At 38.0% G+C, this 12,037-nt stretch overlaps 1 protein-coding gene across 3 annotated transcripts; it reads right to left on the bottom strand.

Moving 5' to 3' along the window:
• Positions 1-920: 920 nt before the first annotated feature.
• On the bottom strand, positions 921-11,512 carry LOC111868654 (nuclear envelope phosphatase-regulatory subunit 1). 3 transcript variants are annotated; one of them, XM_023859514.1, is made up of 4 exons: positions 11,327-11,512; positions 7,660-7,731; positions 3,955-4,089; positions 921-1,814 (listed from the first exon to the last, which is right to left on the bottom strand). In XM_023859514.1, the coding sequence occupies exons 1-4, from the start codon at positions 11,352-11,354 to the stop codon at positions 1,669-1,671; spliced, it is 381 nt and encodes a 126-aa protein (XP_023715282.1). In that variant the 5' UTR covers positions 11,355-11,512; the 3' UTR covers positions 921-1,668. The 3 variants fall into 3 exon arrangements, with proteins under 3 accessions (XP_023715282.1, XP_033609018.1, XP_033609019.1); XM_033753127.1 differs by lacking the exon at positions 11,327-11,512 and adding an exon at positions 11,125-11,312; XM_033753128.1 differs by lacking the exon at positions 11,327-11,512 and adding an exon at positions 11,137-11,311.
• Between the last annotated feature and the right edge of the window lie 525 nt (positions 11,513-12,037).

Below are 12,037 nucleotides of genomic sequence, written 5' to 3'. Positions count from 1 at the left end.
CTTGAAACGTGAATGCCATTCAAAAACCACTGTTCCCAAAAGCCTCATGATGCATTTCAAGAGTTTCTGCAGCAGAATTACCGAGCTTCACACAAAACTTGATGCAGACATGTTGCTTGATTTTGCCATCCATCACAGACAAAATGAAACAGGAACTTAAAAAATGTGCTTGTGTAAAAACAAAACATGTTCACAGCGTGATGTCACATGGCAGATTAATGCAATAGGCTTGCCGAAGTGTGACCTTGGCCTCCCCTCTTATCTTCTTTCCCTGAGGCAGTTACAACAACAACAGTCCAGGAACATTCTGATAGCACCTTGAATGTTCTTATATTACATTTGGCCTGAATAAAGCAAACAGAATCAGTCAGTTTTCTGAAATGAATAAACTAATTTCATTCTTTAATACTGAAATTATTTTATAGCTCTCATTTGTTTACTGCTCATCACTAATTAATGCTCTGAAATTTGTTATTATGGTACTCTGCAATAGCAGTGTCGAAGCTTTTGTAGGTCTGATCATTAAACTTCTATTTTTTTCTAACATGGAAGACGTTAGCTTTAGTAGGAGTGGCCATAATCTCTGTAAGTAATTCTGTTTGCTTATACTCATATTACAACTAGCTTATGGAAGTCTATAACACGAATCTTCTTCAACAAGAGGAAGAAAATCAAGTTCCAATAATCAGTTATTTCATGTTATAGATATGAATGTATTATTTCACAGTTGTTTCATGTTGTAGATATGAATGTACTATTTCACAGTTATTAACACTATCTACAGTCATGACATTCTTCCCTGTATCATATTGAATATCTCTGTATCAGTTAATGTTTAACATAAAAGTGGTGGATCTTGAGCCGTGTTACATGCAAATATTTTGAGGACAGGCTGTTTCTGAGAAAATCAATAAATTGCGTTGGAGTTTCACATAAAATATATTTTACCAATACAAACCATTATAAAATTTGCTTGACAACTTTCAGTGTAGACTGATACCAGATTTCATTTAAATCCTTTTAATAGTGTCAGAGATAAACTTAATCAGACACTGACGCCCAGTATTCATTTCATACATTTCATCCACAGAGCACGTTAAAGGGAAACACATAAGACTTCTAAAAACCCAGACCTAGGTATAACTTTGGACTCTTGTGATATAAGAGAAAGTTAAGTTAAGCAAACGCATATCACCTTATAATGATATCAATTAAAGCAGAAAAAATATTCACTCATGTGGACAAATATTTCTAGCATTTCACCTTCACAAAGGCTTTTCCATAGCATCACATTCTTTATTAATGCTGAAACCTTGTCAAGAATCTGAAAGAGCGTTTTATTTGGATCGTGAAGAGGAGTTCAGCTTGTTGAGTTTATCAAATATAACTGGCAGATGATAGAAGAGCAAGCCACCTCTTCTCTAAAAAGTGCTGATGCAGTGAGTCTGACCTTGCCCTCCTGATAAAGAGCAGGAGAGGTAACATGCTGAAGACAATAGTTTCTTCTTCTTACATTAATTTTTATTGTATATGTTATTAAGTTGGAGACAGTATTTACAATAATGTATTGGTAACATGCATAACAGTCTACCATTGCAATAAGCAAATTAAGATGTGACACGAACAATCAGAGAGTTTAACTGACTGGAGAGATATTTAAAGTCAATGTTAAGTGGTCGTAGGTCGAGGTTTGAGGATCAGTTTCCCTGTGTCATCACATGACATATTGAAGTCCCCTAGCACAATTCTTGTTCGGGCTGTGATGATGGATGGAGCTATAACCCGCTTGTGAACTCCCAGGATAAACAGCACCACTGAAATAAACATCTTCTTTTAAATTAGTGTTCCCTGAACTATTTTGTTTATGGAAACCTTTTGACCTCAAAAGTATTCCACAGAATACAAAACCAAAAATAAAAGCAGGAAATATGTAATTAAGGACAGTTTTATTTTGTTGTACACAGAGGAAGAGGGAGTACTGAAAGTGAAAATGTTTCAGAATTTTATGTGCATTGCTGATGGCAGTATTTCTGCTTTTCTTATTGCAGGTTGTAGGAATACAGTGATTTCTTGTACAAGCTGGAAAGAAGAAATTGTTAATTCAATAATTTACTTGTATAATGAACATGCACGTTCTTATTAACATTCACACATAATAGGGAGGTAAAAGGTAAAGGTAAAGTTGTCCCTGTGTTTAATTAATTAAGCAGCATGCCATGAAGATGTATGATGGAGTGGAGGTATAGTGCCACCATTCTTGACCTTGGTACTGGTTAGAGGTGAGTGGTCAGCTTCATGCCCCAACTGCTTTATCCCCAGGAAGAGTAGCCCCCAGTACCCACTGGATAGGAGTCTGGGTGGGCCCCAGAGAAAAATCTATTTCCCTGCCAGGAATCGAACCTCAGACATCCAGCTTGTATCCTGCCACTATACTGACTGAGCTATTCTGGCTCCACACATAACAGTGAGGAGAAAGTGGAAATTATCTGAGGAATGGCTAGACTTATAGCTGGCAGATGTGTATTCACTATTTTGGTATCATGCTTCTGTAGAGAAAATTTAATTTCATACCAGTATATTATAGAAAAATTTATGTTCTGTGTGGTGAGTCTGTTAGTATGGGTGGGAGTATCACCAAAGCAGCCTGCCACAACATATCATTAAACCACATGAAGCCCAAGATAGTGAATAATATGTATATATTATACAAAGTGCCAAAAGTCATGGGATAGGTACCTAGTATCGTGTAGGACCCCCTTTAGCCCAGCGAAGTGCAGCAACTCGACGTGGCATTGATTCCACAAATGGATGGAAGACCTCTGGAGAGATGTTGAGCCATGCCGTCTGGATAGACGCCCACAGCTCCCTGGTATTTGTAGGTGCAGGATTTTGGGTGCGAATGGACCTCTCCACCATGTCCCATAAATGCTCGACTGGGTTCATGTCGGGCAAACATGGTGGCCACACCATTCGTAGGAACTCTCCAGAATGCTCCCCGAACCAATTCTGGACAACTCCGGCCAGATGACACAGTGCATTGTCCTGCTGGAATATCCAATCGTTGTGAGGGTACATGAAGTACATGAAGGGCTGCAAATGGTCACCAAGCAGTGTAACGTAGCAGTCACCATTCAATGCCATGTTTAGGTGGATGAGCGGACCCAACTCATGCCAAATGAACACACCCCACACCAGTATGGAACCATCACCAGCCTGCACGGTGCCTTGTTGACAACTGGGGTCCATGGCCTCATGGGGTCTGCGCCACACCTGAACCTTACTGTCCGCCCAAAAAAACTGGTACCGTGACTCACTGGATCATGCCACATGTTGCCAATCCTCCAGGGTCCAATTAGTGACGTCACAAGCCCAGGTGAGGCGCTGTGTCCTGTGTAGTGGTGTTAACAGGGGCACTCTGGTCGGTCTTCTGCTCCCATATCCCATGGAAGCTAAAGAACGCTGCACTGACCTGCTGGATATGCGTCTGGTACCTCCTGCATTGAATGTGGATGTGATTTCAGCCAGTGTCGCTTGTCTGTTACCACAGACAATTCTAGCTAGATGCTGCTGGTCAAGATCATTAAGCACCCGTGGTCGGCCACTGCGCTGTTCACAGTGGGTGAAAATGCTTTCCACAAGGTATTCCTGGTACACACGTGACATCGTGGATTGAGGAATGTTGAATGTCCGCACAACTTTGGAAATGGAATGTCCCATCCTCCTGGCACCCACTATAATGCCCCGTTCAAACTCCAATAATTCACGTTGGCTTGCCATGAGCAGACTGGCCAGTGTTCAACCTGACTCACGAGAGAACACCTCACAACTGATACTGCTCTGGGCATTCCCAAGCCGTCAAGGGATGGTGGCGCCACTTAAAAATAAATTTACATACTGCTATCCCATGACTTTTGGCATTTATGTGTAATACCAAAATCTGAAATACTGGATTACCTAGGCAAATGCTGGCAATAGCAAAGAATGGATGGTTCCAGAGAGACTGCATGAATGACACTGCTGATGTGTGTGGGTCAGTCAACCAGTGCCATGCCCCTATGGCTGTACACACTGATATTACAGCAAGAAGAACTGTAACACAAACAATGAAAATTAATATGGCACATAATCAACTCAGTGATATTCTGAATTGTCTAACCTTTATTATCCACCATTTAGACCTATATTAGTGTTTTACTATGAAGTTCATGGAAAAATTGTTTCTTTTTTACATTTTGTAATGAAAGGTGAAGAATTTACGATGCCTAATTCACTTCATTCTCTATGGCAAGACATACATGAAGTATCAATTAGTAATTATTTATTATTTAATGATCCACATCTGTACAAGTCTGGCTCTGGGGCCCACACATCCTTCTATCCCATGGGTACCAGGATCTCTTCCCCAGGGGCCAAAGCATGGAGCTATACTTCCAATCCCTAATGTTTTCATGCATGGTGCTTAATTAATGAATGAATTAATTAATTATGAAGCCCATCTTTAACTTACATTTGTGCAAGCTTTTACTAGCAAAAAATCTGACTATGCTAAATGTATCCAAAATAGCCTCAAAATGTTACACCTTTGCTATGTTTTAAAATAGTAACATATAACAATATTTCATAAAGGAGTAGTAGATACGTTTATGACCTATCTCCAGATGACACTTCCATCATTAGTTAATGACAACCACCAAAGGGACATATAAATACAATTGGTGGCTACCATGTTGCTGTTTTACACATAAAAAACTCTTAAAACATTGTATTAGTACAAAAATTTAAATGCTTCAAGCTCCTACACTATGTGGCATTTTTGTTGGTTCCACCTTTACAAGTTGTATTATATTTTATTTCATCCGTTTTGCTACACAGTAACATTTGGACATGTCATTTGGTAATACAAGTTAACAAAATAAATCTACAAAGTTACAAGCATACTACCAACATTTGTTACAATCATAAGAAATATATAAATACAACATTCCAAAAAATATACAAAATACTATACACAGCTCATGACATCCAAACATAAGTACTTGCACCATCCACTTTTTTATTAAAACTAACAAATTCAGTTATCGTATAAAAATAATGTTTCAATAAAAATGATTTTAAGTCTTTTTTAAAAGCTGAAAAACCCACAGAGTTTTTTATTCTGTTTGGCACCTTACTATACAATCCTATCCCCATATTTACCACACTTTTTTTAAATAATGTAGTTCTGCAGAAATGAACATGAAAATCCTTGTTTATTCTTGTATTAAACTATGAATATTTATATTTTGGACCAAATCTGCTTTGTGCTTTTTCATGTACCATAACACCTCTAAGATATATAAAGATGTGACCATGAGGATGCCATAATCTTTAAAAATTTGCCTGCATGACTCTTGTTTAACAAGTCCACTAATTATTCGCAACACCCTCTTCTGCATTTTAAATACCTTTATACTATCACCTTCACCCCCCAAAATATTATTCCATACCTCAATAACGATCGAAACTTTCCAAAATAAATGCTTCTTAACATATTTGGACTCAAAACTCCTCTTAGTGATTTAATTATACAGGATGTTTTACTAAGTTTTGAACATAATGACTGGATGTGGGTATTCCATTTAAGGTTTACACGCCATCATATTGGTACTGTTTATGATAAGAAATTAAGAAGAATGAAGTTTAGGTGGCCTTTAGAGGTAAGATCTTCATAATTAGTTTTATAAAAATTCATCAGTTGAAATGTTATTAGGAGTGGGAAAGACACATGGATATGATTAAAGAAAAAGTAAAAAGTAAAGGTATTCCTGTAACAGGCCACGGAGGCCCATACGGTTGTGAGATGTTGAGGTACTCACATTTTCTAGGCAATTGGCTCATAGATGGCGGTAAGGTTGTCAGCCTTATGTGCTGGCCGCCCTTTACTCCAAGAACATTCGGGATCGAATCCTGACGGGGTCATTGGATTTTTTCAATTTACCTATCCTTCCAGCTGCACTATGGCCCTGGGGTCAACTCAGTCTCTAACAGAAATGAGTACCAGGAAAGAAAAAGTAGGGTAAAAAATAAATTCACGGCTTGTGCAGCTCACCTGGAACTGCTAGGAAGTCAAATCTGTATTTACACTGGTTAGATGGCAAGAAATGCATACAGAAATTTTACATCTAATATAATTTCATTGGTTTGGTGCTCTTATGCTATCCACTGGATTCTTTCTTTGTTTAACAATGTTTCCTCAGTTGCCTCAAATGGTAGAATGACTATGAATGATGATGTGGAAAGAACGTGGGAAATGACAAAAAAATATATATATATAACATTAGCCAGCCTTCAGGCTGGAACTGAATTTGAATACTCCTGAATATGAAGTTAGGTTCAATCACTGCACTGTGATATTTGGAGATTATCCACTGGATTAAAGTAATTATTGGCTTGAAGTAAGAGACCTTTTATTGCATGTGGTAAGCAAATATTCATACAGGATCAAAGTTTAATTGCAAATAAAATTTCCACATGATGTGCATATTAAGTAACAAAAATTAAGTGACAAGCTTAATTAAAACTGGTCTGTGTACTTGTATTATACGTTGTTGAGACTTGCTTGTCATAAGCGTGTCAGTATGTATGATGTCTGTGTTTGTTATGAATTTTAATATGTTATAATGATACTGTATTGATGATATGGCTGGCCAGTGCGTGTGGAATTGCAAGGTGTGAATTTGATAGTGGTTTTTTCACAGCCTGTGTGTTGTCTTGACAACTTGTGCTGTCTGCGTGAGGCCTGATTATATATTTTATTGGACCAAGGACATATGATGTGTAGNCGCGGTGACGTAACAGGATGACGTGGCACTCATTACGCAACAGGCAAGCACTGCGGCTATATAAGGGAACTGCACAGGGGCTGCGAGTTAGTTGTAATGTGACAGTCGCCGAGTTAAGTAGTAGTCGAGTCAGTGTGTTGTCAATGAGTTCTCAGTTCGCAAGCTTCGAGTTACAGATGCGTGTGCGAGAATCAGTGATAGTTTGTGATAACCAGTTATATTTGGAGTGTGTAATTCAGCGAGACTTGTATAGCTCCCGCGCTATTAATACGTGAAGACTCTTGAAGATAGTGTTAAGAGATTTTGTTGTAGGGTTTGTAAAGTGTGGAAACCAGTAACATTGTGATAATTAATTGTAGCCGTGATTTGTAGGTTGTTAAATAAACCAATTAACAATCCGTACGGCGTCTTCAGTAACGAAACACGTTACAATACTATGAACTCACAGAATGGTTTTGGAGACTCCCTTCCTCTTAGCCTTCTAAACCAACATAATGTAAATAATGTAACCTAACTACAGCTGCTTACAAATCAGTGGAGGGGGGTTCTAAAAACATATAACTTAAATATAAGTTTACAAAATCTAAGGTAGTAATGAAAAGTTAGTAGTATGGCATGATACAGTAGCTATAGGCCTTGTTTAGCATAAAATCTCCTTTTACTGGGACCTGATGTTTTCTTTAGAGTCGATATGCATTAAATACTGGCTGAGCATGTGGTATGTTGCATTGGAGGTAAAACGAGTGGTAGTATAATTGATTAAATTAAATGCTGCACACAGACTGAAACAATCTATCATGCAGTCATCAATGAATATATACACTATATTTCATCTTACTTCTCCATCTAATAGTAGACGGTTGTAGACATGCTATAACTTCTGTCAGGCGTCGTTCAAATGCCTTTAAGTCTGGAAAAAAAAAAAAGTGAAAGTAATATTACCAATGTTCAAAACCACATTACATGACACTGCATTATGTTCCCTGGATCCAAAGTTAGTCAAAATGACTGCAGGATGTGGAATATGTCATATCACTCACTCACTCATAGAGCTGAGCTTTTCTTCAGAAGCCGCCAGCTGTGCAGCCACTCAAGAACTTCCCACCATTTTATGCAGTGAAGGGTCATTACTGTGTTCACAAGAGCCCTCCAATGGTCCCTATCCTGAGCCAGATCAATCCAGTCCATACAATCCCATCCTATCTATCTAAGATCCATTTTAATGTTGTCCACCCACCTACATCTTGATCCTCCTAGTGGTCTCTTTCCTTCTGGCTTCCCACCAATATCCTATATGCATTCTTCTACCCAGTCATGCTACATGCCCTGCCCATCTCATCCTCCTTGACTTGATAACTCTAATTATACTTGGCGAAGAATACAAGTTATGAAGCTCCTCCTTATGTAGTTTTCGACAACCTCCCGTCACTTCATCTCTCGTCGATCCAAATATTCTCCTCAGCATAATGTTCTCAAACACCCTCAGTCTATGTTCCTCCCTTAATGTCAGCACAGTGACTGGCTATGGGCTGGACAACCAAGGGGTCAGAGATTGGGTCCTGGTGGGGGCAAAAATTTTCGCTTCTCCATGTTATCCAGATTGGCTCTGGAGACCATCCACCCTCCTATCCAATGGGTAATGGGGACTCTTCCGTGGGGGTAAAGCAGCAGGGGCGTGAAACTGACCACTCACCTCCAGCTAGTACCGGGATCAAGAAAATATGGATCTATACATCCACTCCCCAATATGCCTTCATGGTATAGAGTTTAATTAGTTAAACACAGGGATAACTTTACCTTTTTACCACAGATTATAAACTCAGACTTTGGCTTGTACAGATATTTTAAAGTTGAATCTAGTCTCCTTAGAAATGAATTAACATCTCCTGAATGAGCTATGTACAAGCTGTATGTATATGAATATAATTGGGTTAGATGTGTTAGTTACTAATTGAATTGCACAGATTTCAAAGTCCAGCTCCTAGCAGTGGTGAGAAATATAAATGTTACTGAAATGTCAATCTGTCCTAACAAAAATACACACACCTCCCATCTGTAGGTCTTTTTGGCAAAAGCTGGAGCCTAATAGGTAACTGTTCATTGTGATGTGCAGCAGCTCCTTTTCAACCAAGTGATATTCACTTAAACATAATATGAGGGTTTATGCTGTCTGTTTCAAAAGAATGTATTAATTCATCACTATCAACTCTCTGATATTCTGGTGAAAGATATTTATTGAATTAGATGATTCTGCATTTTGTTTGTAAACTTGTAGGACTGCATTTAATATATGTTAAGCACCCCTGTGCTTTCAATTTTAAGCTAAAAATGGAGATTCCCTAGCATGGGTTATAACAGAAATATTACTTATACCTGACACATTACCACCAACAACCCTCTAGGCAATAATTTGCACATGCCTCTTCTTGCCTTGAAAGTTTAAGTGCAGGCCATGTGTAGTGTTATCTTCCCTTGCAACATATGTGTCAGTAACATCAATGTGAGAAATAGCACATCTCAACACGGCCCGATCGAGCTGTAGATTCAGGCTTCTAACTTTCCCATTCATCCACTGTTTGTCATGCCTCTCAAAGAGGTTGATAAACCCCACACTGGTATTTGATGCTCCCTCTCTAATGAAGTTTGAACTGAATAACGATAGTTTCTCACCAGGCTGTTTCCTTACACTCCCACTACAACATGATCAGGCTTGGTAAGGCCTTTACCAGCCTTTGCTACATCATCAATAACCTTTGTATGAGAAGCATTTGGATTGAAAATACTACATATATCAAATTTAATTCCCAGGTTTTCCTGAAGTATGAAGTCAACTTTCCTACCCTGAATGCTTCCCAGTAATAAAATCTTTTTTTTTCTGTCTTCATTGTGAATAATTTTATTTCCCAGTCTTTATGCTTGAACAGAACTACAGTTTGCTGACCAACTTCCAATGCATCTGTTGCCAGCATACTGAATTTGTTGTTGTTTACATGTTACCTTGTTCTCATTCAGTGGACATTGTCAAAACACATATAAATTTATATTTATTTATAATTCTAAGTACAGAAAGACATTATTCTGAGATAGAGATGCTGCCTCTCCAGGTCTCATCCAGCATTTCCAAGTTATGGAGAGTTCTTTCTGGGCTCCAGGTCAACTCATGAAATATATCAGTCATTCAAAACCTGTATTTTGTTTCTCATTTTCCATTTTAACCTATCAAAAGTTGAATAACAAGGCATCTGCTAGCAAGTTACCCAGCTATATTTGATCCATGCATTAATGATATAATGGCAGCACTGTGCTTTTGGTCAAATGGCAAATGACAGGAACACTCTGGTCTCAATTGTTGATATCAAAATTGCATTATTTAATATCTCAGTTGTGGGTGTAATCTGTGACTTTCGGCTCATACATTACATACACTAAACCAACACTGTAGATACTAATTAGACCATTTTTAGTGTTTCTTTACATTAATACACAAAATGTATGTATTAAACCACTATTTGGTTACTAAAATAATTCTGAACTATAATTTTGAATTGCAGTACACAACACACAACGCATAGGAAACATCTGACCATAAGCCTATACAACCTCAAGCTGACATCTCCCATCATTGGGATGAATTAACAAGGTGGAGCCTAACATTTTACTTCAAATGTTTTAAACTTTTAAATATTTTAATATTGACGGTTTAATTTGAGGGCAATTTCGGATGGAATGCGAGAGTTGAACGTGCATTCAATATTCCTAGCAAGTGTTGTGCTTTTACACATCGACATTTGTAGCAGCATCCACGCAGCATATATACTGTGTACATTTAAACAACGCCAGTGTTTTCACGTGTTTGTAATATGTGCCTCTGATGATGGTTTTATTAAACCGAAACATGTAAGGCAAATGTGATAAAGAAGTGACCTAAAAACATTGTTACACTCGACGGACTTTCTATTGACTTTCTGAACTATAATTTCATGTTATCAAGTCACACTGACTATAAAGTTGATAATAACAGTACATTATGTAGAGCACTATCTTCTGAGAAGCACTACTGTGTAGTGTGTCAGAAGTTTACTGATGTTTCAAAGGTCCATATTGCCTTCGTTTTCAGTGTGGAACAGAAGTCAAGCAAGCAGCAAGCACAGTGGTACCTAAATAGAGATTTTTTTCCCCCATAATAACACAATCATCAAAGTAAAACAGAAGGAAAAGGAGCCTAACTGACGTCTTCATTACGATAATTACTGCGACTGGGGAACACCATGAAAATCGTTTTTTAAATACATTTATTAATTACGTTGTTTCGTACAGCAGAACTCATTTGTAGGTGAGAAAATAAAACACTTATTTACAACATCCATTTAACTTAGTATTTTCTATTTCCTCAGCTCGGTCCCGCTACCATCGTCTCGAGCCCATCACCGGTAAATGAAACTCTTATTTTCTGAGGTAGAAGCTCGATTGTAAAATACATTTCTAATAAGCTGCATCTTCCTAACCTTCACACGCTGTTTGTTCCAATGACATATTTAATTTTACAGTTTAGCGTACACTTCGTGTGTTTTAACGGACATTGTACTATAAAAAAACATCTATTTTAGCACTTCAGCCGCCTAACGTCATTTTTGTCGTCTGCACGAAAATTAACGTTGTCTATGATCGAATACAAACTCTTGGATAATTCGACTGTGGTAACCTATCGGGTGAATCGAATATCAAACGAGAATCGAATGAATTCGTCCTCTTTGAACTAGAGTTGAAAACGAGCGATATTATTTGATATTATATTTGTATACAGAATCGTTCACTATTATTTGTCAATGGGTCTTTCCGCTATACTCCTGACTCTCAAGGTTCAACGCTAAATTTAAATCAGTTGGAGGTTCGGAGATTTTGTTCTCGAACGAAGATATTGCGAGGCAATTGCCAGAGCAAGCTGAAAATATCGGCATGATTCTCGAATATTTTTACCATTGTCATTGGTTCGCGAAATCATAATGTCCCCCTGAACGAACATAAGAAAGAGCAAGATTGATCAGTTACCACTACTTGCATCACCTTATCTTCGTTGAAAGATAGTAGGTGAACAGTGGTAGACATTATTCTTGAAGTGATAAGAGACGGTCTCCTTTTAAATCAAGCGAATCGTTGATTACGACGCAATTGTTTTACGCTGCACAGTAAACTACAATAAAGTACCAGCTCGTAGT

Source organism: Cryptotermes secundus, unplaced genomic scaffold, assembly GCF_002891405.2.
Source record: "Cryptotermes secundus unplaced genomic scaffold, Csec_1.0 scaffold696, whole genome shotgun sequence".
Taxonomy (NCBI): Eukaryota; Metazoa; Arthropoda; class Insecta; order Blattodea; family Kalotermitidae; genus Cryptotermes; species Cryptotermes secundus.
Note: the sequence above shows the minus strand (reverse complement) of the source record. Positions and strands in the feature narration are given on the sequence as shown.

Bases quoted from the DNA above. Each gene is read 5' to 3' on its own strand.
- LOC111868654 (XM_033753127.1), bottom strand. From the start codon at position 11,188: ATGGATGTTGTAAATAAGTGTTTTATTTTCTCACCTACAAATGAGTTC. The intron at 7,732-11,124 runs GTAATTAATAAA...TTTTTTTTCCAG, and splicing joins GTTCTGCTGTACGAAACAAC to ACTTAAAGGCATTTGAACGA. The intron at 1,815-3,954 runs GTAATCCAGTAT...TGTTTATTTCAG, and splicing joins TATTGCCAGCATTTGCCTAG to TGGTGCTGTTTATCCTGGGA.